Raw genomic sequence first — 22,642 nt, 5'->3', positions numbered from 1 at the left:
GAGAAGCAAAGTCGATGGGGAAGCCAGATTCACTTAACAACCGTGTTACTAATGTTACAACTGCAGCCATTCATTTAACAACTTTGGCAAGGAAGTTCGTAAAGTGGGGCAAAGCCTACTCGACGAACGTCTCACTTAGCAACAGAAATTTTGGGCTCAATTGTGGTCGTAATTCGAGGACTATCTGTAACGTCATCACTGTTGATGCTGTTACTTAGTCTGGGGAATTAAACGTCTGCGAAAAAACAACAACCAGGCAGCACCAAGGACCCCTCACTTTCAGAAATGGCCTTGTAAGAAAAGCGATGCTGCTGGTTCCATTTAACTGGGGGCAGCCAGAAAAAAATCACTGTTGTTACATAGCCCTGCAATAATTCCTATGAACAAACCCTCACAGCTTCATCCTTAAACTGTCCACCGTATATAATAATTCCTATGAACAAACCCTCACAGCTTCAACTTTAAACTGTCTAACCTATATAATAATTCCTATGAACCTATATAATAATTCCTATGAACAAACCCTCACAGCTTCAACCTTAAACTGTCTAACCTATATAATTCCTATGAACCTATATAATAATTCCTATGAACAAACCTTCACAGCTTCAACCTTAAACTGTCTAACCTATATAATAATTCCTATGAACCTATATAATAATTCCTATGAACAAACCTTCACAGCTTCAACCTTAAACTGTCTAACCTATATAATAATTCCTATGAACCTATATAATAATTCCTATGAACCTATATAATAATTCCTATGAACAAACCCTCACAGCTTCAACTTTAAACTGTCTAACCTATATAATAATTCCTATGAACCTACATAATAATTCCTATGAACAAACCCTCACAGCTTCAACCTTAAACTGTCCACCGTATATAATAATTCCTATGAACCTATATAATAATTCCTATGAACAAACCTTCACAGCTTCAACTTTAAACTGTCTAACCTATATAATAATTCCTATGAACCTATATAATAATTCCTATGAACAAACCCTCACAGCTTCAACTTTAAACTGTCTAACCTATATAATAATTCCTATGAACCTATATAATAATTCCTATGAACAAACCCTCACAGCTTCAACCTTAAACTGTCCACCGTATATAATAATTCCTATGAACCTATATAATAATTCCTATGAACAAACCCTCACAGCTTCAACTTTAAACTGTCTAACCTATATAATAATTCCTATGAACCTATATAATAATTCCTATGAACAAACCCTCACAACTTCAACCTTAAACTGTCTACCATATATAATAATTCCTATGAACCTATATAATAATTCCTATGAACAAACCCTCACAGCTTCAACCTTAAACTGTCCACCGTATATAATAATTCCTATGAACCTATATAATAATTCCTATGAACCTATATAATAATTCCTATGAACAAACCCTCACAGCTTCAACCTTAAACTGTCTACCATATATAATAATTCCTATGAATTATTATATACATATATAATAATTTCTGTGAATTTATATAATAATTCCTATGAACAAACCCTCACAGCTTCAACCTTAAACTGTCTACCATATATAATTCCTATGAATTATTATATACGTATATAATAATTCCTATGAACCTATATAATAATTCCTATGAACAAACCCTCACAGCTTCAACCTTAAACTATCTACTCCCTACTGTCCCTACTATCCTACTGTCCCCATTTATTTGTATTCATTTCTTTGTTCATGTCCATATTCATACTTATACCTGCTATCTTGCACATGTTTGACAAACAAACAAAGAAATAAATAATAAAATAAGATAAAATAAAAACATAAGGATTTTCTTGATTATGAGCAAGATCAACATTTCCCATTCTTCCCCACACATGACACAAGGGAATCAGGAAATGGTGATGGCTGAGAGACAAGTCAAACAAAGACTAATAACCAAGGTGGTCAAGAAAGCATCATCATAATTTACAATATCAAGACTTGCTCCAAGCAGAGACACTTACCTACTATTCCAGACCCCAGGAATGATGACGAAGATATGCTGTTATGGGATGGCAGGTCCCTGTGTTCACTGTAGTGTGAACCTTCGCCATAACCCTGCTATAAAGAGGGGGGAAAATAGTATCCATAGCCACAAAGTCATGAAGCATTGCCTGCCCACTCCTATCTCAATCAACAAGATTATGGGTATCCCAGAACCATTTCCAAATCAAAATACCCCTTTAAAATTCAATTTAGGGATCTTATAAAGGCCCACTATCTTGGGATGGATCAAATTGACTCCAACTGACTAGCAAACTGTTTCTATATACTCTCATTTTCCAACTTTTTTTCTTCTTCTGTTCAATCATGCCCGATTCTCAAAGACTGCCTGGACAAGTCCTTGAAGTTTCTTGGCAAGGTTTTTCAGAAGTGTATTGCCATTGCCTCTTTCCTATGCTGAGAGAGAATGACTGGCCCAAGGTCAACCAGTTGGCTTCTTGCCCAAGGCACAGGACTAGGATTCACGGTCTCCAGCTTTCTAGCCTGATGCCTTAAACCAGAGGTCCCCAAACTTGGGACCTTTAAGACTTGTGGACTTCAACTCCCAGAATTCTCCAACCAGCTATACTGGCTGGAGAATTCTGGGAGTTGAAGTCCACAAGCCTTAAAGTTGTCAAGTTTGAAGATCTCTGCCTTAAACACTACACCAGACTGGGTGTCGGCTGAAGTGGTGCAGAAGTTAAATAAGTCAACACACTTCCCTTAAGCCATGCTGCTTCAGGGTTATGGAGCGAAGTGAGAAAATTAAAAAAACCTCAGCACACACCATAAAAGACAGAATCCACCTCAGTGTTAGATGGGTGGCTTCTAAATTCCATAACTAAATAAATATGATACTCTCCAGAACAGGGAAGGTTCTGGAAAGACCATTTTCTTCACCTGCTATTATAGTGGGAAAGAAAATAAGTCCAACATAGTTCAAAAAGATGGATGATTAATGGTGGAAGGAAGACAGGTCAGACTCAAAAACAAGATGACCAAACAATTAACTGAGATAGCTAAGCAGAACCTTAATCTCATGGACAATCTCTTAAGTGTATATCAGCCATTCCATTAGGTACCATGGAATAATCCTCAACTTTGTGAAAATACCTATTCCTTCAGGCTCTGTTTTCCTCTCAACTACTTCCATTCCAGCGGATCATTTTAAGATCTGAACTTAGCTTGAATTGCAATAGAACTTTTAAGAATTGATTCTTAAGCCTGTCATTTCCTCTTCCTTCTTCGTCCCTTTTTCTTTCTGTCTTAGACTATAAGCTGAATGAGCAGCACCGATTTTACATTATTGTACATAAGCAGGTCTGGGAGATTTAGGAGCTGAAGAGAAAGGTAAAGAATATCTTTCAAATATGATCCCACTAAGCATATACAAGCAAGAAAGTTATTGTTTTCACCTTGTGAGTATGGATTGATTTCCTATAGGACATATGACAGGATGCTCTCAGAAAATAATTCCTTAAAATTACAGATTTGATTCCTCAAAATTAAATAGCTCAGCAAGAATTAGGGTGAGAGGAAAGTTACTTTTCCTATATTTTCAGAAAAATGGGAATTGGGATAGTTCACTTTCCCATCTCAAAAGACACATATGTATGTGGACAACACCGTGGCACGACAAAACCGCGGTCCACTTAAGCGCGCCCGATTAAAGCGCGTACCTGACGTCATCAGCAGCGCGACAAATACGACCGTGGAGAAAAAAGGGTGCTTTAAAAAGCGCTTTTAAAGCAAGCCAATTCACGTAAAGGTAAGGGTTAGGTTTAGGTTTAGGTTTAGGTTAAGGGTTAGGGTTAGGTTTAGGGTTACGTTAAGCGTTAGGGTTAGGTTTAGGGTTAGGTTAAGGGTTAGGGTTAGGTTTAGCGTTAGGTTAAGGGTTAGGTTTAGGGTTAGGTTAAGGGTTAGGTTTAGGGTTAGGTTTGGGGGGGTTAGGGTAAGGTTTTCGCGTTAATTTTAACTTTACCGCTCACAGCGTGATGTTTTCGTCGCGCTGTGATGACGTCAGGTACGCGCTTTCGTCGAGCGCGCTTTAGTCTACCACGGTTTTGTGGTGGAACCGGACAACACCCCCCCGCCCCCCCAAAAGATCTATTTGGATCTTGCAGTGAACAGATTTTCCCGATCCTTACCCTGACTTGGTCAAACGTGGAGTTGTTCTGATCTCCTGTTGCCCAAGAACCTGAAGTCGGTCGCTCATCCAAACCTTCCAGGGAAAGAAGGGGAGAAAAAACAAAGATTACTTTGATCTACAGGATCTTCAAAAGACAAACTCTCTCAAAGTTAACTCTTCCTTTCACAAATACAAAAATATTTGGATGAAAATCCCAAACCAACACTGACTTTTTCCTGTTTTGCAAATTTTCCACACAGATTCAGCTTCAAAGGAGCCTCAGTTGATATGTTTGGCAAAATTGCGAGAGGGCAAATTTTATTTAATATGTGTAACACCTCAAGGGAGTTGTAACACACACAACTTACCTTTCCCAAAGCTGCTTTGGCTAGAGGAACATTACAGGAAAAGGCGGTGGGAAAATTCAGTAGGCTCAAATTATGAAGGGGGATGGGTGGGAAGGAGGCAGTTAATGGAGCCAATTATTTTCTTTCTTAGCCAAACTTAATTGGTCCACCATTTATGTTCTAGAAGAAGTTATAAGTGGTCCAGAATGAGACATATTGGCACCACCACCTTGGCACTGCCATCTTAGCTATATCACCACAGCCATCTCAGCATGGCCACCTTGGCGCCGCCATCTTAGCACGGGACAAATCATCATGGAAAACTTGCCATAACTCGCTGTGGCCTTACATGGCACCTCCCTTCGTCAACCACAATGTCAGAAGATGCCGTGTCTCCAGATCTGGGTCCAGCCTCCAGCAGGCTGGCAATCTGTCCCACACTGAGATGGTGGTAGCCGCGTTGAGGTGGCCATGGTGACGTGGCCATGGCAAGATGAGGTGGCCGTGCCGAGACTCTTGTTATCATCAAGGAGGACTTTCCTCTTTTGTTGATATCTCCATCCCATTTCAGCACTGACTGAACTTCTCCCAGATATGAAATGAGGACCCCAAAAAGCAAATCACCTTCCCCAGAAGTGTGAAGAAATGTTGCAGCAAAATAGACCTCTTCATTTCTCATCCACATAGAGATTTAATTCCTCGTGTTTGTTATGGAAGTAGCAGCACAGCTGCCGAGTAGAGTTTCTGGGAAATGGTTATGGACATCCGCTCGGGAGAAGCTAGATCTCGCTGTAGTATTATATACATTCATGAACACTATGAATTGTCCATTCCAACTGAAAATTCTGGGAATTTTAGCCCCGATGCATCTTGAGGCTGCCAAGTTGGGGAAGGTCCAACTCAAATACTGACAAAGTACAAGATGAATCAAGAATGTACTCCTGGCTTCCCTGCAGAGGAAGATGGCTTAAGATGAGCTAACCGCCTTTTGAAGAAGCTATTACTCCACTATTTTTGCTCTCCTTAGACTAGAGCAGTCCCTCCCTCTCAAGCTGCCAAGTGTTTTTGTATGGGAACAGTTTGAATTCTGCAAATAAACAAATAAGCGAAGTTCCTGCATAATAGGATGGCAATTCTATGCTGGTCTCCTCCCACTGACCGACACCTTCAGGCATTTTTTAACAGGTCAGAAGACGGTTTTAGTCCTATCATAGGAGATGACCAGGCTGAGCCCCAGGGAAGGGTCAAACGTGTCATCAGTCTCGAATCCCTTCCTGCTCACAAGAGATCTAAGTCTGAGCCCAGGGGTGAAATCTACTTACCTTCGCTACCGGTTCACAAATGTGAGGGCTCGCACGCTCATTCCGCTCGCACGCACCACCTCCGCACATTCGCAGAGCATTAAAAATGGACGTGATTCTGTCTGGGCGGGTGGGCGGAGCCTGCTAATGAGCGTGCCTGCAAAGGTAAGTAGAACAGGTGTGTGTGTGTGTGTGTGTGTAATCTGCTGTGCCGACAATTAGCTAGAAAGCATCAAATCTTACTTTCTAGCTAATACAAATTGTGCCTCACAGCTGATCGTTGGAAATACCGGTTCACCTGAACAGGTAGCATTTTTTTACCACCGGTTTGGGTGAACCGGTGCGAACCGGTAGCATTTCACCCCTGGTCCAGCCCCCCCTTGAATTCCATTGACTCTTATCTACCGCCAATTTGCTTTAGTAGTTCAGATTCTTGTAGAAAGTTTTAGCGTATAATAAACCTGTATATTCCTTTGAATTGCCTGGATTTCCTGATCTTCATCTCTGCTGTGATATGATTGCAAATCAACCATGTCTGGAACAAGACCGTCCCCTTCCATGTCCAAAATATTATAGGCAGGGAACATTTTGTGTGTACAAAGGGTATTTTTCATTTCCAATAGGATGTTTCCTCTCCTTGACTAATGCTGCAATGAGAGATCTGGAAATCAGCCAAGTCCAAGATGGCAAACCAGCTTCATTTGGAGACGGTGTCCATCTTAGAATGGTTCCTTTAATTTCATCTCATGCTCAGATAGTAACTACAGCTCTATCATCACAAGGAGGCTTTGAAGTCCAACTCTACTATGTTTGTATACGTGTATTTTTTTAAAGCATATTATTATGAGAAACACACCATCTTTTTCTTTGCTTCCCTCGCCCTACTGTTCATTTAACCAGAAATTTCTTTCAAAATTACATGCTTCCATTCCGAAGCCTTTTGTGTTAATCATTTCCCCGGAGAATTGGTGTTTAATTGCTGTCTAATTTGCATAATTATGCATATTAATCTCCACTCCTAATGAATATTCATAACTCTCATTTAGAGTTTGTTTTCTAATAAAAAAAATTTCCAATGTGATTACGTTGCAGGATTGAGGCTGGCGGTGGAAGTAAGATGCTTAATGCAACTACGAAAAACACCCAAGTGCTACCTATTCTTTTCAAGGCTGGCAATACTGCAAATTTTGCTCTGCTAATGTTTTACTTCTTCCTTTCCATCCTGCTCTTTCAGAATAATATCAGCTGTGTTTTCTGGAACTGAAGTGTGTGTGTGTGTGTGTGTGTGTGTGTGTGTGTGTGTGAGAGAGAGAGAGAGAGAGAGAGAGATCAAACTGAAGTGTGTTCCAGGCAGATACACACAAAATTTGAAAGGTAGGAAAAGTGATAATGTTCAAAGACTGTTTACAAAATTAACAGAATAACCAAGTTGGAAGGGATCTTGGAGGTCTTCTAGTCCAACCCCCTGCTCAAATAAGAGACCCTATACCCGTGATGGCAAACCTATGGCACGCATGCCAGAGGTGGCACGCAGAGCCCTCTCTGTGGGCATCCACACCATCACCAGCTGCTCTTCTGGTTTCCGGCACGCTGGCCAGCTTGTCTTTGTGATTGCCGGAAAACGGCCTGAAAATGTAGCAATAGCAATAGCACTTAGACAAATACCGCTTCAAGGTCCTTTTACAGCCTCTCTAAGTGGCTTACAGAGTCAACCTATTGCCCTCAACAATCTGGGTCCTCATTTTACCCGCCTCAGAAGGATGGAAGGCTGAGTCAACCTTGAGCCTGGTGAGAATCGAACTGCCGACAATCGGCAGTCAGCAAAACTAGCCTGCAATACTGCATTCTAACCACTGCGCCACCACAGCTTTTTCAAATATTGGGAGACTGCTCTTGTGTTTCCCCTAGCCCTTTTCATTGAACTAGAGATATGCAATTTTTTATTTTTCCACCTGCCCAGGTCTTCTGTTAGCAAAGGGATTCTGCCCCAAGGAGTTGCAAAGCTCATAGCACAGGGAGGAAATACAGAAATAAATGTAATAACAAAGGAAGGATTAGCTGGGATCCATGTCCCTTTTCTGGAAGGGACATATAATCAGCCACTGTGTTCAAATGAAGTACTCAAGTTTAAAAACAATGTAATTGAAATACGTAAGGAAACACAAGAGGCTATGTTTAAAAAGAACACAAAAGCCCATTTTTATATTCACTTAAGGCTTTTTTTTATGTGAAAAGTACTCAGAAGCTATCTGGGGTTCTGTAAAGAGAAGAGGCTGAATCTTATTTTTTAATCAATGAGACGCTTTATGAATCCAAGTCAAGGTGACGTGACTGACTTTCCCACTTTGGAAATAGTTGTATTTGTTAGATTTAGATATCCAAATACCGATCTGCCTCTGCAAAGCATAAAGGTAATTGAAAGTAGGCAGATGACCAGGTAATATGGGTGCATATCTATTAAAGGCCAAGGTTTCACAAATTTTTTCACAATGGATAACTCCTCTTTTCATTTCATTATTATAAATCATTCTTCCTGAAGCCACCTCAAAGTCTTAGGAAGCCACAAATAACATGGATGTACCAAATTGGCAGAGCCAAGATCATCTCAAATCAATTCAAAACCACTTGACTGTTTCCCCTTATAATAAATATTATACATTAAATTCCTTAAAATGGAATCTTAAGTTCTGCCTTAAATGGTGTCATTTCCATTTCTTAAGATAGCTACCAATCTTGAAAGTGTAAAATATTCGAATGTTTGAAATATTCAAATTTCACATTTCATAAGGCGTTCACCAGCTGAAGGAGATGGTTTGCCCAATTAAACTGGAACCTGAAAACTCAGTTCTGTTCAAAAAGATTCAATATTTTGCTGAGCCTTTTTCATATTTTTTTTAAAGAAGAAACATCTTCCCTTGTGCTATAAGACCAATGAGGAAATGCTCACAAAGAGCCCTCCAAGCTCCAAAATAGACTAAACACACACACACACACGCACACTGTACCTTCATGCAATTCAATATTTAATGCAATAATGCAATACACAATGCAACACACACAACATCTCCATGCATTTTTGCAGTTACGGAAGCTTTCCTCAGCCTCTAGGTTTATTTTACTACACTTTCCATCATCCTTAGCCAGCACAGACATGTTTAACATATCTGAAACACATCAAGATGGAGGACAGATTAGAGTACTAGATTAAAAACAAGAGATTTACATTCAAATTCTCATTTAGTCACAAAGCTCATAAACAATTGGGGGCAACCCTACATGAGGGCTCTCTGGAGGAAAAGGAGAGCATTAACTGGAATAAAAATAAAAGAAACAGGAAAATAAACAGCAGATAATGCTTTCAGCTTGCCAAAACTTCCTAACATCGTATGTTATTTCCCAGACTGGAAGGGATAAGAAAACACTCATTCTCTCTCTCTCTCTCTCCTCTCTCCCACCCTGGCTTCACCCATCCCCATTCCATTAATAGAGTTATTAAAATGGGGGGTGGAGATAGAAACTCTATAGATTAATTATGCATTTTAATAATCCCACTCATGAATATTCATGAAGCATTCTGTGCTCATGTTCTAATTAAAATATACTAATAGTATAAGATGTAGCTGTCAGAAAGGGAGAACATTCTCTTTCCCTGCCCCCCCCCCTCACCCGACAACCCCTCTCCCCCAGCTTTCCCTTTTTTACACTGGAGTAGATGCAGGTAAGCACAGACTGACTTCACTCAGTGACCCACAGCAGAGATAAAAATCTCACTGAAGTTCAACATGAACGACATATTTAGGCAGGGTAAGAACGGTAGGCAGTAGGCAAATACATACAAACCCCCGCGCGCACACAGACTACAGTGGTGTTTATTTTTTTGAAAAATGGAGTAACAGCGGCACGTGATCTTGCTGAAGTAAAGAGTTAAGATTAGGGTCAAGTCCTTGTCACTATTCGCATGCACAAAGAAAACCTACTTCACGTGATACGGAGTCTTTGCTAAAATCTTGCAACAGAATGAGAATGAATTGTACGAGGTCAGGTTTGATGACTCAGGGGACAGAGAACATCAATCAATCAATCCATCCGAATAGACTGGAAGGGACCAACCCCCTGCTCAAACAGGAGATCCTATACAATTTCAGACAGGTGGCTGTCCAGTCTTTTCTTTAAAAAGTCCAGTGATGAAGCACCCATAACTTCTGAAGGCAAGATTCAGAAGTTCACTGGTTGATTGTCCTCACTGTTAGGAAGTTTCTCCTTAATTCCAGGTTGCTTGTCTCCTTCTTTCTTGTCCTGCCCTCGGTGCTTTGGAAAATAAGTTCTCCATCCTCAGTTTTTCAAAGTTCAGATCTTGGATTGGTTCAACCTGTCTATCATGACCAGACAAATGTGCGATAGACATATGCGCGCTGACAAAATAGCGCTGATTAAAACGTGACATCAAAATCGTGCCCACAAATTCGGGATGTCAAAATCGCGCCGACAAAAGCCCGATGACAAGCACAATAAAACTGTACACTCACTGGCCTGTCTATAGGGTTAGGGTTACTTTGTTGATGACACGATTTTGTCATTGCGCATTTGTCGGCGCGATTTTGACGAAAATCAGTTAACAATTTTGACAGTGCGATTTTGACGGCGTGGTTTTGTCGGCGCGCATATGTCTATCGCGCATTTGTCGGTGAACCCCTGTCTATTGGCATGGCACTTAAGAAATGGTGCCCAATTGCACAGGGAGGCAGAGATGATGCAGGTTGGCTATTTATCCATGTAAGGAAGTAGCTTCAATAAACAAGTACAGTCAATCAGTCAATCCGCAGAGCCACCAAGACCTGGCTGTTCCAGCAGGCTGGGGGGAGCTGAGAAGCATCTACCTCCACGGAAATTGTGAATGTTGGTTTTGTTTTTAATATGTTGTCTTTGTCTCGTTCCCCCCTTTCCCTTGTCTTTTGTGAGCCGCCCGGAGTCCTCCGGGAGTGGGCGGCATACAAGATAGATAGATAGATAGATAGATAGATAGATAGATAGATAGATAGATAGATAGATAGATAGATAGATAGATAGATAGATAGATAGATAGATAGATAGATAGATAGATAGATAGATAGATAGATAAATAAATAAATAAATAAATAAATAAATAAATAAAATAAAATAAAATAAATAAATAAATCAGTAAACCCCATGCCCCACCTCCCCGCAATCCCAAATTGTGAGCCATCATAAACTATAGGGTAAATCAGCAGGCTACTGACCTGAAGCGCCACAACTTTAAGGGCCCCAAATCTCTCAAGAACCCATATTGATTGAACACCAGGAATAAGGTTTTCTTGCCTTGGGCAAAGAAAATGCACAGAATTTGCTGAATAATAGCAATAGAATAGCACTTAGACTTATACACCACTTTACAGTGCTTTTATGCAGCCCTTGCTAAGTAGTTTACAGAGTCAGAATATTGGTCCTCATTTTACCCATCTGGGAAGGTCTGAAGGTTGAGTCAACTTTGAGCCTGATGAGATTCGAACTGCCAAATTGCAGGCAGCAGAAGTAGCCTGCAGTACTGCACTCTAATCACTGGGCCACTGCAGCTCATAATAACCCACAAAGGAGTGTTTTAATTGATATTTTTAATTAATCCATAAAGGAGATTTGAGAGAAAAAAACAAAAAAGGCCAAAGAAAGGAGGAAAAAGAGGAGTGGGGGAAGAAAATCATCTCCTCCTCCTTCTCACTTCTGGTTATTTGCTCCCATTCCATCCCACCTGAGCCAAACAATCCACAAAATCTTTTACCTCTTGGGGAAGAGGAAGGAAGTACAATTTTTCACTAATTTTCCCTACGCGTACACACCCAAACTCCAGCATGTAGAACACAATGTCCCTTGGATGTCGTAAAACTAGAAGCCACAACTTAAAAGGTCATGGAAGGGGGGTAGTGAGACCCAATGTTAGAATCCTTTTGGTGTCAGAATGCACCATCTAGCTCCTTCGTGGAGGAGGGGGAGTAAGGGATGCGGTAATTTGATTTGAAAAAGAGGTGGCAGACGGCTGCCATGATAAACACTTTCATAATAAGCCGCTTTTGCTGCCTAATCAGCCTGAGAACCAGGCTGGGACAAGCAGACTGCCGAGTGAGATTTGGAAAAAATCAATGAAATTAGTTGACTGATAATTAGCTTTAATTCTCCTAGCAAAATTGTTTTCCCACTAGTTACCTACAACAGGAATGCCATTCTCCCACAGACAGATACGGATACCCATTCCTCTGGACCATGCTTTGCAAAAGAGGAAAACACATTCGATTGCACAGACCCTGGAGAGTCAATTCCCACGTGCTTTTAAACTTCTTGAGAGGTGTATTTTTATCAGGCCTTTCTGACAACCATCAAGGCAGCGTGCAGAAATTCCAAAGCAGCAAAATAAGAATCGCAGTCTAAACTGGAAGATTTTCCTTTGCCTGAATGGTGATACACCAGGACTTGCTATTGATTCTCATTTAAATTTTTATGATGTTACAGGCAGTCCTCAACTTACAACCACAATTGGGACATAGAATTTCTGTTGCTAAGCAAGGTGGTTAAGTGAGACATGCCCGATCTTATGACCTTTTTTTGCTATTGTTAAGTAAATCACTGCAGTTGTTAAGTGAATCATGAGGTCCTTAAGTGAACTAATTGACTTTGCTTTCGGCAAACTGATTGGCAAAGTCAGAAATGGCGATCACAGGATTCCGGGACGCTGCAACAGTTGGAAATTCATGCCGATTACCAAGCACTCAAATTCTGATCCCATGATCGTGGGGAGTGCGCCAATGGCCGTAAGTATAAGGACTGGTCGTAAGTTACATTTTTCAAAACTGGTAACTTTGAGCGGTTGCTAAACAAATGGTTGTTGAGTCAAGGATTATCACTAATTATAATCTGCCTGGAATTCTTGGCAATCAAGTGGCATATATGATGAAATACCATATAAATAAATACTAGACATTTATAGAACACTGGGGGGAAAAAAACTTTTCAAATCAAAGTTGCAAGTGAGAGGAAGTAAAGATTTGTAGTCAAGGGGTTCAAACTATCCTTGTCCATGCTGTGAGTATTCCTGCCTGTTTCCATTGTAGGAAAATAAATTTTGAGGGCTTGCAGAGAGAGCATCTGTGCATGCTAACACACTACTATAGTATCTGCCACTAATCCACACCTGAAAAGCAAACACAGATGTACATGTCTACATATATACATACATACATACATACATACATACATACATACATACATACATACATACATACATACTCCTTTTCCAAGTGGTTCTGTACCCTTAAGCAAAGTTTCTCCTTCAGTCTTTGTGGGAAGGGTGGGGGAAACGGCAGGAGCACCACAGAGATACCCTCCGCTGAGGGAGAATTTAGAGGTGAGATGCTTCTGCTGGTTTTAATTCCTCTGATCTGGAAATTACACTTTTAATGGAGCATAAGCTTTTATGGCAACTGCTTCATGCAGTTTGCTCACATTTATTCAGTTTAAGCCTGTTTAGCTCACTTTTCTATTTTAGAAAGGATTCCTAGTGGTCAACAAGATAATCAAGAAGAGAAATAGAAGGATAGCCTACGTCAGGGGTGTTCATTGAGGGCCACGTGAGGGCTGTGTTTCGGGGCGCTGGGGTGGGTGTGGTCAATTCAATGTCATTCGTGTCCAGGGGAGGGCATCTTTGGTGGCCCAAGAGCTCTCCCAGTGATGATGGGTTCCCGAGCTCCATTTTTGCCTGCGACCGGCTCCTACAACCCTTTGCCAACAAAAACGGAGCTGGGGAGGATCACACACGGCCTTCCTGAGCTCCATTTTTGCTGGCAGAGGCATTGCGGGCCAGTCCTTTACTGTTTCCAGGGCCGGATTGAAGCACCCTGCAGGCCGGATCCGGGCCCCGGGCCTTGAGTTTGACACGCCTGACCTACGTTGAAAGCATTTAAATATATACATTATATGTGTTTATACCCTATAGTCAATGAATATATCCAGGCTCAGGACTGGTGCTGATAAATTGTCAAGCCAAAAATATGGGTATCACCCGGGTAGGCTGGGAGGTTCAATCTGGAGTAAGTTAGGGAAGAGCAACTTTTGACTGGCCACAGCTTGTTAAGGGGTGCCTGAGGGGTGTGATTAGTGGAGCCATGATTAATTGGAGAGGTCTGTCAATCATTTCTACCTATACAGGTAGTCCTTGACTTACAATAGTTCATTTAGTGACCACTCAAAGTTACAACAACACCGAAAAAAGTGACTTATGACCCTTTCTCACACTTCATGACCATTACAGCATCTTCATGGCCATGCGATCAAAATTGAGATGCTTGGCAACATAGTTATGACAGTTGTAGTGTGCTGGGCTCATTTAAGCACCTTTTGCGACCGTCTGATAAACAAAGTCAATAGGGAAGCCAGATTCGCTTAACAACCAACTAATTTACTAAATGCAGTGATTCACTGAACAATTGTGGTAAGAAAGGTTGTAAAATGGAGGAAAATTCAACTCAAAATTTTGGGCTGGATTGTGGTTGCAGGTTGATGGGACAGAGATGGGGTGTGTTTTAAGAAACCAAACCAAGTTTGCTCTTTAAAATTTCCAAATGTTTTTAACATTATTGGGTGGGGTTTTTGTTTTGCTTTTTTAAGGGTGAAATGTATCCCTTAAGCCTTGATAACACCTAAGATAACTCTTTTGCCCTTTCAAAACACTCCCCAAAATTTGGTCTCAATCAATCTGCAGGACGCCCACCTGGATTAACTCAGCAAGATTTGATTTATGGTTTATTTATTATTACTTTGTTTACTGATGTTTGCAATTATCCTTTGCCTTCTCTATGGGAGCTCAATGGGTTTCTTATTTTATTTGCATAAGATACTTGTGAGACAGTTTGGGCAGCATGTATGGACATCCATGAGTGTTGTGCAAAAAAATTTTTTTTAAAGTGAAGATTGGTAAATTTTCCAAGGACTGTGTAGCATTGTGAAATCTTAAAGTACAGATTGGTGTGGAGGTTGGAATATGAGCAGAAACTCAGCTTCAAGTCCCCTTATCAGCCACAGAGAACCATCCCACTCCAGCCAAACTTTCCTCTCACGATAGTTGCTGTGAGCAAAAAGGGGAGGAAAAACTATTTATGACAATTGGGGCTCCTGGCGAAAAAAAGCAGGACATAAACTTAGCAAACAAATGAATGAATTTAAGTGCCTGAATATCATGAGATTGGTTGTGTTCTCATCCATAGACCTTGAGCAAACTTTTGAGAATACTGAAATCTCACAAAATTTGTATTACTTTCTTTTCTTTTAAAAGGCTTTTGAGGATGCCTTTTAGAATAAAGGTAAGGTAAGGGTTCCCCTAGCACATACACTATATTGCCAAAAGTATTCCCTCACCCATCCAAATAATCAGAATCAGGTGTTCCAATCACTGCCATGGCCACAGGGGTATAAAATCAAGTACCTAAGCATGCAGACTGTTTTTACAAACATTGTGTGAAAGAATGGGTCGCTCTCAGGAGCTCAGTGAACTCCAGCGTGGAACTGTGATAGGATGCCACCTGTGCAACAAATCCAGTCGTGAAATTTCCTCGCTCCTAAATATTCCACAGTCAACTGTCAGCTGAATTATAAGAACGTGGAAGTGTTTGGGAACGACAGCAACTCAGCAACGAAGTGGTAGGCCACGTAAACCCGTCCAACATTAGTGTGTGGCCGCGCTTCTGGAAGAATGGTGATAAATTCCCATAAACACACTCCTGAACCTTGTGGACAGCCTTCCCAGAAGAGTTGAAGCTGTTATAGCTGCAGAGGGTGGACCGACGTCATGTTGAACCCTATGGATTAGGAATGGGAGGTCACTTACAGTAAGTTCATATGCGAGTAAAGGCAGGTGAGCGAATACTTTTGGCAATATAGTGTATGTGCTAGTTGTTCCCAACTCTAGGGGGCGGTGCTCATCTCCATTTCAAAGCCAATGAGTCAGCACTGTCTGAAGACATCTCCGTGGTCATGTGGCCAGCATGACTAAATGATGAAAGCACACGGAATGCTGTTACCTTCCCACCAAGATGGTCCCTATTTTTTCTACTTGCATTTTTACATGCTTTCGAACTGCTAGGATGGCAGAAGCTGGGACAAATAACGGGAGCTCACTACGTTACGCAGCACTAGGGATTTGAACCGCCGAACTGCCAACCTTTCTGATCAACAAGCTCAGCATCTTAGCCCCTGACCCACCGTGTCCCTTTGCCTTTTAGAATAATATATAGTATTTCTGGGGGGGGGGGGAAGTCTGTCTTTCACCTATTCACCTACTCACCTATCTAATGCAGATATGCCTACCAATAAAGGAGAATATTTGTAGCTCAGGGTTAAAATGAGGGGACCTTGGTGCTCTCTGAGCTTGCTTTGTTTTCTTGCAGACATTTCATTACCCAAGCTAGGTAACATCATCAGTGCTGATGATGTTACCTAGTTTGGGTAATTAAATATCTGAAAGAAAACAAGCAAGCTCAGAGAGCACCAAGGACCCAGCAGATATTTCTCCCTAACAGAGGACCAGTTCAGACCCAAATAAATAAATATACTGATCAGGACTTCATACAGAGCCAAACAATTTAAATTTGTACTGTCTCACTTCAGAACATGGGAAGATTCTCATAGGGCCGAGTCCATCATCATGATAAAATTCTTGCATGTAGGAAACAAGCACATTTGTTTTTATATAACTGTGTGTTTAAATATAATCGCAGAGAAGCAATCCATCCATTCCTACCATCTGCATTAGCACAGCCTCGACAGAGATATAGTGCCTTGCTATGGAATAAGCCAGAATGAGCAGCCTTTAAGGAAACATTTCCTCCATTTCTTGATTTATGGCAATGAGGAATTGCTGAGGCTAAGATATTTGAGGAAACCCCTTGGGAGAACATAGTCCAGAAGGATTGGTTGACTGTATAGGGTGATGGGCAGGGGGCCAGAATATCTACCAGCTGTGGGTGCCTCTTCAAGCCATTAAGGGCAGCAAATCTATTTTCTGTCACATCTCCCAAGACATAATTTCTGGAAGGGAAATAAAAAAGACCCCAAAGTAGAGATCTTTCCTTTGGCTGTGGCTCATCTGTTTTCTGCCCTACAACAAAGTCTTGACCAGGATACTGTCTATGTGCATCTCACCCAAGCTAAAGTAAAAATAAAAATTAATGCTCTATTTACTCTTGCAATGGCAATGGCATTATAAATATAAAAGCGAAAGCAAAAAAGAAGAGAAAACCCAAGAGCCCACAAATCCAAGTGGATTGAATTACCAAGTGTTTCACTTGCCTGCTAAATGTTGCTGCCTCCAGTCTGGAATTAAATAAACGGTATATCGACTGCTAGGTGTGTGCAAGCACAAGAGTCAGGAAATGTAATTTTCTGCTGACCCTGCCCTCTGTGCACCAAATTCATCCCTCCAACCGAGATTTACAGTCATCTGCTGCATACTGGATTCCTTCCCACAAGCAATAGCACTTAAGACTTATATACCGCTTCACAGTGCTTTGCAGCCCTCTCTAAGCGGTTTTACAGAATCAGCCTAATTGCCCCCAACAATCTGGGTCCTCATTTTACCACCCTCAGAAGAATGGAAGGCTCAGTCAATCTTGAGCCAATGAGAATCGAACTGCCGAACATCTGGCAATCAATAGTCAGCAGAATTAGTCTGAAAAACTGCATTCAAACCACTGCATCACCACGGCTCTTGCCTTTAGCTTCTTACACAAGCCATTTTTGTTGTTTCTTTTTCAAATTCAAGACACCACCCCTGGTTGAACAACACAAAATATTGAGGTTTTTAAGAAGAATTTGGACAGTCATTTCTCCGGAGTGGTACAGAATCTCCTGCTTGAGCAGGAGTTTAGACTAGAAGACCTCCAAGATCCCTTCCAACTCTGTTATTTCCTTAATTCTGTAAACAATCTGAGGGAGTCTAATGTAATCTTGGTTATCCAATATAAGGATGTGAACAAAACGGATAACTTTCTGCAACCCGGCCCCCGTGGATAGGAAAGGTTCAAATTTCATCTGTGTGGCAAATGCCAAAGAAACCATTTTCTTGTCTAAATTACTGAGGCAACAGGACATCTTTTACGTGCAGCTAGGAAAACTCCATGTTAACATCAACAGGCTACTTATTAACTGAGGCAAAAACACCACCTTTTTTTCTGTAGATCATCCGAAGAGACATTCAGATCTCTCGTGGGAAGACTACTGAGGGCAGCGTGTGTTGGTTTGTGTGTGAGAGAGAGAGGAAGGGGGGGCTTTTAAAGTACATCAGATACTTCCATAGGCATGATCAAGGGACACACTTCTTGGAGAAATAAAATGGGAGGTTAAACGTTCCCATGTCATTTACAGAGGCAATAAAGGGATGTTATTTCCCCCCAATTATATCTCAATAAATATTAGGGCCCATCCATTTGGCCAAACTCTGCCAAAGACTGATTTCCATAGGCCTGTCTTCTGTTCTCTATATCTGTGTTTCTCAACCTTGGGGGCTTGAGGATGTGTGGACTTCAACTCCCAGAATTCCCCAGCCAGTCATTGCTGGCTGAGGCATTCTGGGAATTGAAGTCCACACATCCTCAAGTCGCCATGTTTGAGAAACGCTGGTCGATATTCTCTACTTTGATGCCAAGAAGCGGAATCTGGACTGTAGACTATATTTAATGTTATGCATATTGCATGCACGCACTGCCGCATGGCCAACACGGTCTGGCTCACACTTGCATGAAAATACCACTTGGGACTGGGGATTTGTGAGCAGAGGAAGTAGCCTTTTCAAGCTTCAGGGGGTAGTTCCCCCATGTAGCCCCAATACTGTTTGGGAGAGGGGAGAGTGAAAGGGGATTTCCCAACAAGCTTGTGGGACCAGTTTATGCAAAGGACAGGTGTAGAGACCCTCTCCCACAGGAACTCCCCCCCCCATTCTTTCTCACCATTTGTTTACTGAACACTCAACACCACTGTGCTGTTGGGCCCACTGCAACACAGTCATCGTTTACTCTTTCATTAAATCTCTGGCTGTGCTCATTTTGTTAATATTGTACAGCAACGATGGCAAATTACAAGGGTTTCACTCTAGTCAGCATCCTCCTTCAATGAAAAATCATCCTGGAGGTCCTTGCCTCAAGTAAACAATATGCCACAGAGCAAAAGACCTGATTTATTTATTAGGTGTTTTTTTTTTAAATCCCGCTTTTATTTCTTTATGAATTCAAGGTGGAAAACATACATAATTCTCCTCCCTAATATGATTTTACCCACAACAACAATCCTATGAGGTAGGTTGGGTTGAGAGAGCGGGACCGGCCCAAAGTCGCCCACTGGCTTTTATGGCTAAGGCAGTACAGTACTAGAACTCACACCTCCTAGTGATTGGCCCAAAATCACCTAACTGGCTTTCATGGCTAAGGCAGGACTAGAACTCACAGCCTCCTAGTGATTAGCCCAAAAATCACCTAACTGGCTTTCATGGCTAAGGCGGTACTAGAACTCACAGCCTCCTGCTGTACAGACGTAACTGCTACGTCCAATTGGTCTGAAGGACCAAAGCATATATTTTAGAACAGGACCTTTTGTCAAGAACAAGCATTTGTCAGAACAGTCACTGCTATTTCCTGCTCAAAGCAAAGGAATTAGAATTGCATAAGGAACCAGAGACATCTTTTTGTCCATCCAGAGAAGATGGCTGCAAGTTATTGCTGAGTTTTCATATATGTGACAGGCAATTGTTAAAGTCAACAGGCACCACTGTCCAGATGCAAACTCCTTTTAGAGCAGGAGTGTCCAACCTTAGCAACTTTAAGACCTGTGGACTTCAACTTCCATGGCTGGCTTGGGAATTCTGGGAATAGAAGTCCACAGGTCTTAAAAGTTGCTAAGGTTGGACACCCCTGTTTTAGAGCCTTTCCTGAATGTGGTTGGAACAACAGACATTCTTGGAGCAATTCTTCCTAATCTGGTGCCTTGTCCAGATGTAGTAGAGAATGGATTTCATCACTCTCAAACAATCTGAGCAGGGTGGCTGGGAGCAGCGAGGTCAGTGGGATGACATGCTAGAGAAGGTAGTTTTCAGGGATACCTGCAGGGAGCAAATAAAGCAGTTTGTGAAGGCTAGCAGTTGATTCAGCTAGGGAGGGGGGGGAGAGAAGAGTGGCACCTGGGGAGAATGGAGAAGTAAATCAGTGCCCTAAACACTTCCCGGCAGCTGTAAAAACAATTGTGCAAACAAAGGACTCCAAAAGGAGCAGCATTGAGTAGAAAAAAAGGTGTATGTGTGTGTGAGGGAGGGGGTGAGTTCAAAGTCTTACAATAAAATCAGATTTAAAACACACACACACACACACACACACACACACACACTTTTACTTGTGGGGAGACAGTTTGGTCTATTGGTTAAGGCAGTAGGCTAAAAAGTGGGAGATCATGAATTTTAGGCCTGTCTTAAGCGTGAAAATTGGCTGGGTAACTTTGGGCCAATCACCAAGGGGCCGAGAGTTCTAAGCCCGCCTTAGGCGTAAAAGCTGGCTGGGTGACTTTGGGCCAATCACCAAGAGACTGAGAGTTCTAGTCCCGCCTTAGGCATGAAGGCCTTTGGGCCATTCACTCTTTTTCTGCCCAGCCCACCTCAAAGGGTTGTTGTGGGGAAATTAGGAAAAGGAAAGTGTTGAATAAGATCACAGCCTTGAGTTATTTGTAAAAATATTGAAAGGGGAAATAAAATAAAATAAAAAACTAAACTAAACTAAACTAAACTAAACTAAAATAAAATAAAATAAATAGTGGGGCAACAGGTCTACATTTATAGACTGTGTTGTGACATCTTCTGCAACCTGCATGTTGGAGATATTCAGAATGCCCAAACTTCCCAACATCTGCCTTGTTTTTATCAGCCTCTCTTTGGATCAAGTGTTTTCAGAATTTCAAAAGGAAATACTTTTGTTACCAGAGATGGAGATGCAAAAACGGATCGTTCATTATCAGATTTATGCAAATTCATGAACACAAGGCCCCAGTATACATGGCTATTCCCTTGCCTGATTGTAATCCAGCTACCGGCACCAAGACCGTATTGCATTAGCTCACATCTTGAGAGCAGCCAAGTGTCTGATATTGAATTTACACAACATTCTAAACTAAAAGGGGATAGATAGTGGGGATATATGAATCAGATTTCCTATTATATCAGAATGCTGTTTATTTGTTCAGGCTTAACAAATTATACAAACATAAGAACTGTATTTGGTTCAACCAGGTTTAACATGTGTTAATCCAGGCTAGGAGAAAATTAAGTGTTCTATTAAGCAATAACTTTTTTATTTGTTTACATCTCTATAGCATTCTCTGGAAATGAGCATTCCAATAAATGAGCATTTACTAATTCATAGTGTGCCACAGCAGCAAAAATGAATGAAAAATATATCGGTGAGAAAGGAGCTATTGTTTGGGAGTGAGATGTCAGATTTGAAGGTGTTACATTTCTATCCTGGGTTCAAATCCTCGCTCAGCAGTGAGAATCAGTGAGAAACCACCGAATAGTCACTTTCTCTAAGCCTAATAAACACAGGAAAAGGGCAACTCAAATGATTTAAGGGGTTGTAGCAGCTTCCTTGTGAAGAGATTGTGACACTTGGGTCTACTTTGTCTAGAGAAAGGGTGAACAAGTGGGAACATGATTGAGATGTACAAATAGTCCTCGACTTACAGCCATTTATTTAGTGAGTATTGTATAAGTTACAACGCCACTGAAAAACTGACATAAACTTTTTCACACTTAACGACAGTTGCAGCAACCACATCATCACATGATCAAAATTCGGATGCTTGGCAATTGCCTCATATTTATGACAGTTGCAGTTTTCTGGGCTCATGTGATCACCTTTTGTGACCTTCTGTCAAACAAAGGCAACAGGGGAGACAGATTCACTGAACAACCATGCTACTAACTTAATAACTGAAGCGCTCCACTTAACAACTACAGCAAGAGAGTTTGTAGAGTGGGGCAAAAGTCACTTAACAGTGATCTGATTTGGCTCTGCAACCAACAAGACAGACACAGACTTCAACGGATAATAGAGCCGAGGTGGCGCAGTGGTTAGGGTGTAGTACTGCAGGCCACTTCAGCTGACTGTTTTCTGCAGTTCAGCGGTTCTAATCTCACCGGCTCAAGGTTGACTCAGCCTTCCATCTTTCTGAGGTCGGTGAAATGAGGACCCAGACTGTGGGGGCGATATGCTGACTCTGTAAACCGCTTAGAGAGGGCTGAAGCGGTATATAAGTCTAACTGCTATTGCTATTGCTATAATTAGAACTTCAGAAAACACAATTGCTACCAACTTGCCTTCCATTGAGGACCTGTACACTGCACGAGTCAAAAAGAGGGCTGAGAAAATATTTACAGACCCCTCGCATCCTGGATGTAAATTGTTTCAACTTCTAGCATCAAAATGATGCTATAGGGCACTGCACACCAGGACAACTTGACACAAGGACAGCTTTCCCCCCCGAATGCCATCACTCTGTTTAACAACTAATTCCCACACCACTGTCAAACTATTTACTAAGACTGTATTACTATTATTTTTCTCTTCCTTCCTATTACCTACTGTATTTTTGGAGTATAAGATGCACCTTCCCCCCCCCCAAAGAGAGTGGAAATGTTGGTGCGTCTTATACACTGAACGCAGCCATTTTTGGCCTCCTGAAGCCCCGCTCCGCATGCCATTTTTGCGAAAAACAGAGGGTTTTTTGCCTTCCTTCATCTCCCAGCAGCCCTCTGCAGGCTT

General features: G+C 41.5%; 1 protein-coding gene across 6 annotated transcripts in view; it reads right to left on the bottom strand.

Moving 5' to 3' along the window:
• The window catches only part of TCF3 (transcription factor 3), a 133,597-nt gene that overhangs the window by 72,107 nt on the left and 38,848 nt on the right, over window positions 1-22,642 (bottom strand). For 4 of the 6 annotated variants that reach the window (XM_087702782.1, XM_087702791.1, XM_087702757.1 and 1 more), the window contains exons 4-5: window positions 4,164-4,237; window positions 1,998-2,094 (exon numbers count right to left, since the gene is read on the bottom strand). In XM_087702782.1, the coding sequence (XP_087558908.1) occupies window positions 1,998-2,094; window positions 4,164-4,237 (171 nt within the window). The remainder of the gene's footprint in view (window positions 1-1,997; window positions 2,095-4,163; window positions 4,238-22,642) is intronic. The other 2 variants (XM_087702798.1, XM_087702772.1) reach the window with 1 other exon arrangement.

The sequence above is a fragment of the Thamnophis sirtalis genome, unplaced genomic scaffold, assembly GCF_051295495.1.
Source record: "Thamnophis sirtalis isolate CommonGarterSnake01/CBP01778 unplaced genomic scaffold, rThaSir2_p1.2 scaffold_1, whole genome shotgun sequence".
Taxonomy (NCBI): Eukaryota; Metazoa; Chordata; class Lepidosauria; order Squamata; family Natricidae; genus Thamnophis; species Thamnophis sirtalis.
Note: the sequence above shows the minus strand (reverse complement) of the source record. Positions and strands in the feature narration are given on the sequence as shown.